This window comes from Penaeus monodon, chromosome 30, assembly GCF_015228065.2.
Source record: "Penaeus monodon isolate SGIC_2016 chromosome 30, NSTDA_Pmon_1, whole genome shotgun sequence".
Classification (NCBI taxonomy): Eukaryota; Metazoa; Arthropoda; class Malacostraca; order Decapoda; family Penaeidae; genus Penaeus; species Penaeus monodon.
Window position 1 is genome coordinate 26,545,464 of NC_051415.1, and position 670 is coordinate 26,546,133.

The 670-nt window shown below is 39.7% G+C and overlaps 1 protein-coding gene across 1 annotated transcript in view; it reads left to right on the plus strand.

Moving 5' to 3' along the window:
• Window positions 1-670, plus strand: part of LOC119592314 (methyltransferase-like protein 24) — a gene marked incomplete in the record, with an annotated part of 6,400 nt that overhangs the window by 2,608 nt on the left and 3,122 nt on the right. The window contains 1 exon segment of the mRNA XM_037941141.1: window positions 456-632. Within this exon segment, the coding sequence (XP_037797069.1) occupies window positions 463-632 (170 nt within the window).

Below are 670 nucleotides of genomic sequence, written 5' to 3' on the forward strand. Positions count from 1 at the left end.
GCTGTAAAGGGAGACAGTGTATCTCGATCGTTTCGTATTTTAGCGTTATGTTTGTGCTTTAAAATGCTTATAGCTAACACTCACACACCTTAGTTATCAAAACCTTTCGTTATTCTTACGTATTTTCTTTCATAGAAAATACAACATCCAGTACGTTACATGACAGCTATTATATTGATTCTTTTAAGCTCCTCACTATTCACAGGCCGCCTTCTAATATAAGCGGCAAGCTGAATTCATGATTTGCATGTAAAGAGGTTCGTAACTTGTGCTACATGATCATATTGGCTGCATTTCCTTTTGCACGAGAAAACTAACCGACTTTTTAAATAGCAATAAATCACGTAATATCATAAATGTCGCGATTGTCCCCAACTGCTAGTCCTGATCCTCATATTACCTAACCGTATATAATCCATTCTATCATTTATGAATTGTCCATTTCTCTTTAGTAGTAGCGTGATGGCTAGAATACGCTTGCGCATTACCCCTCTGGCGGGCTACCTCTTCGCCCTGGCCTTCTACAGTGGTATGATGTTCCTCTCTGTCATCAACGAGAAGGAAAAAGCAGCTTCGTTAACCTTGGACTCCGAGGAACCTGCTTTTATTAGGTCGCATAAGTCATCGAGAAGGTTGGTATGCACAGGCTGGACAAATATGTTAATGATGA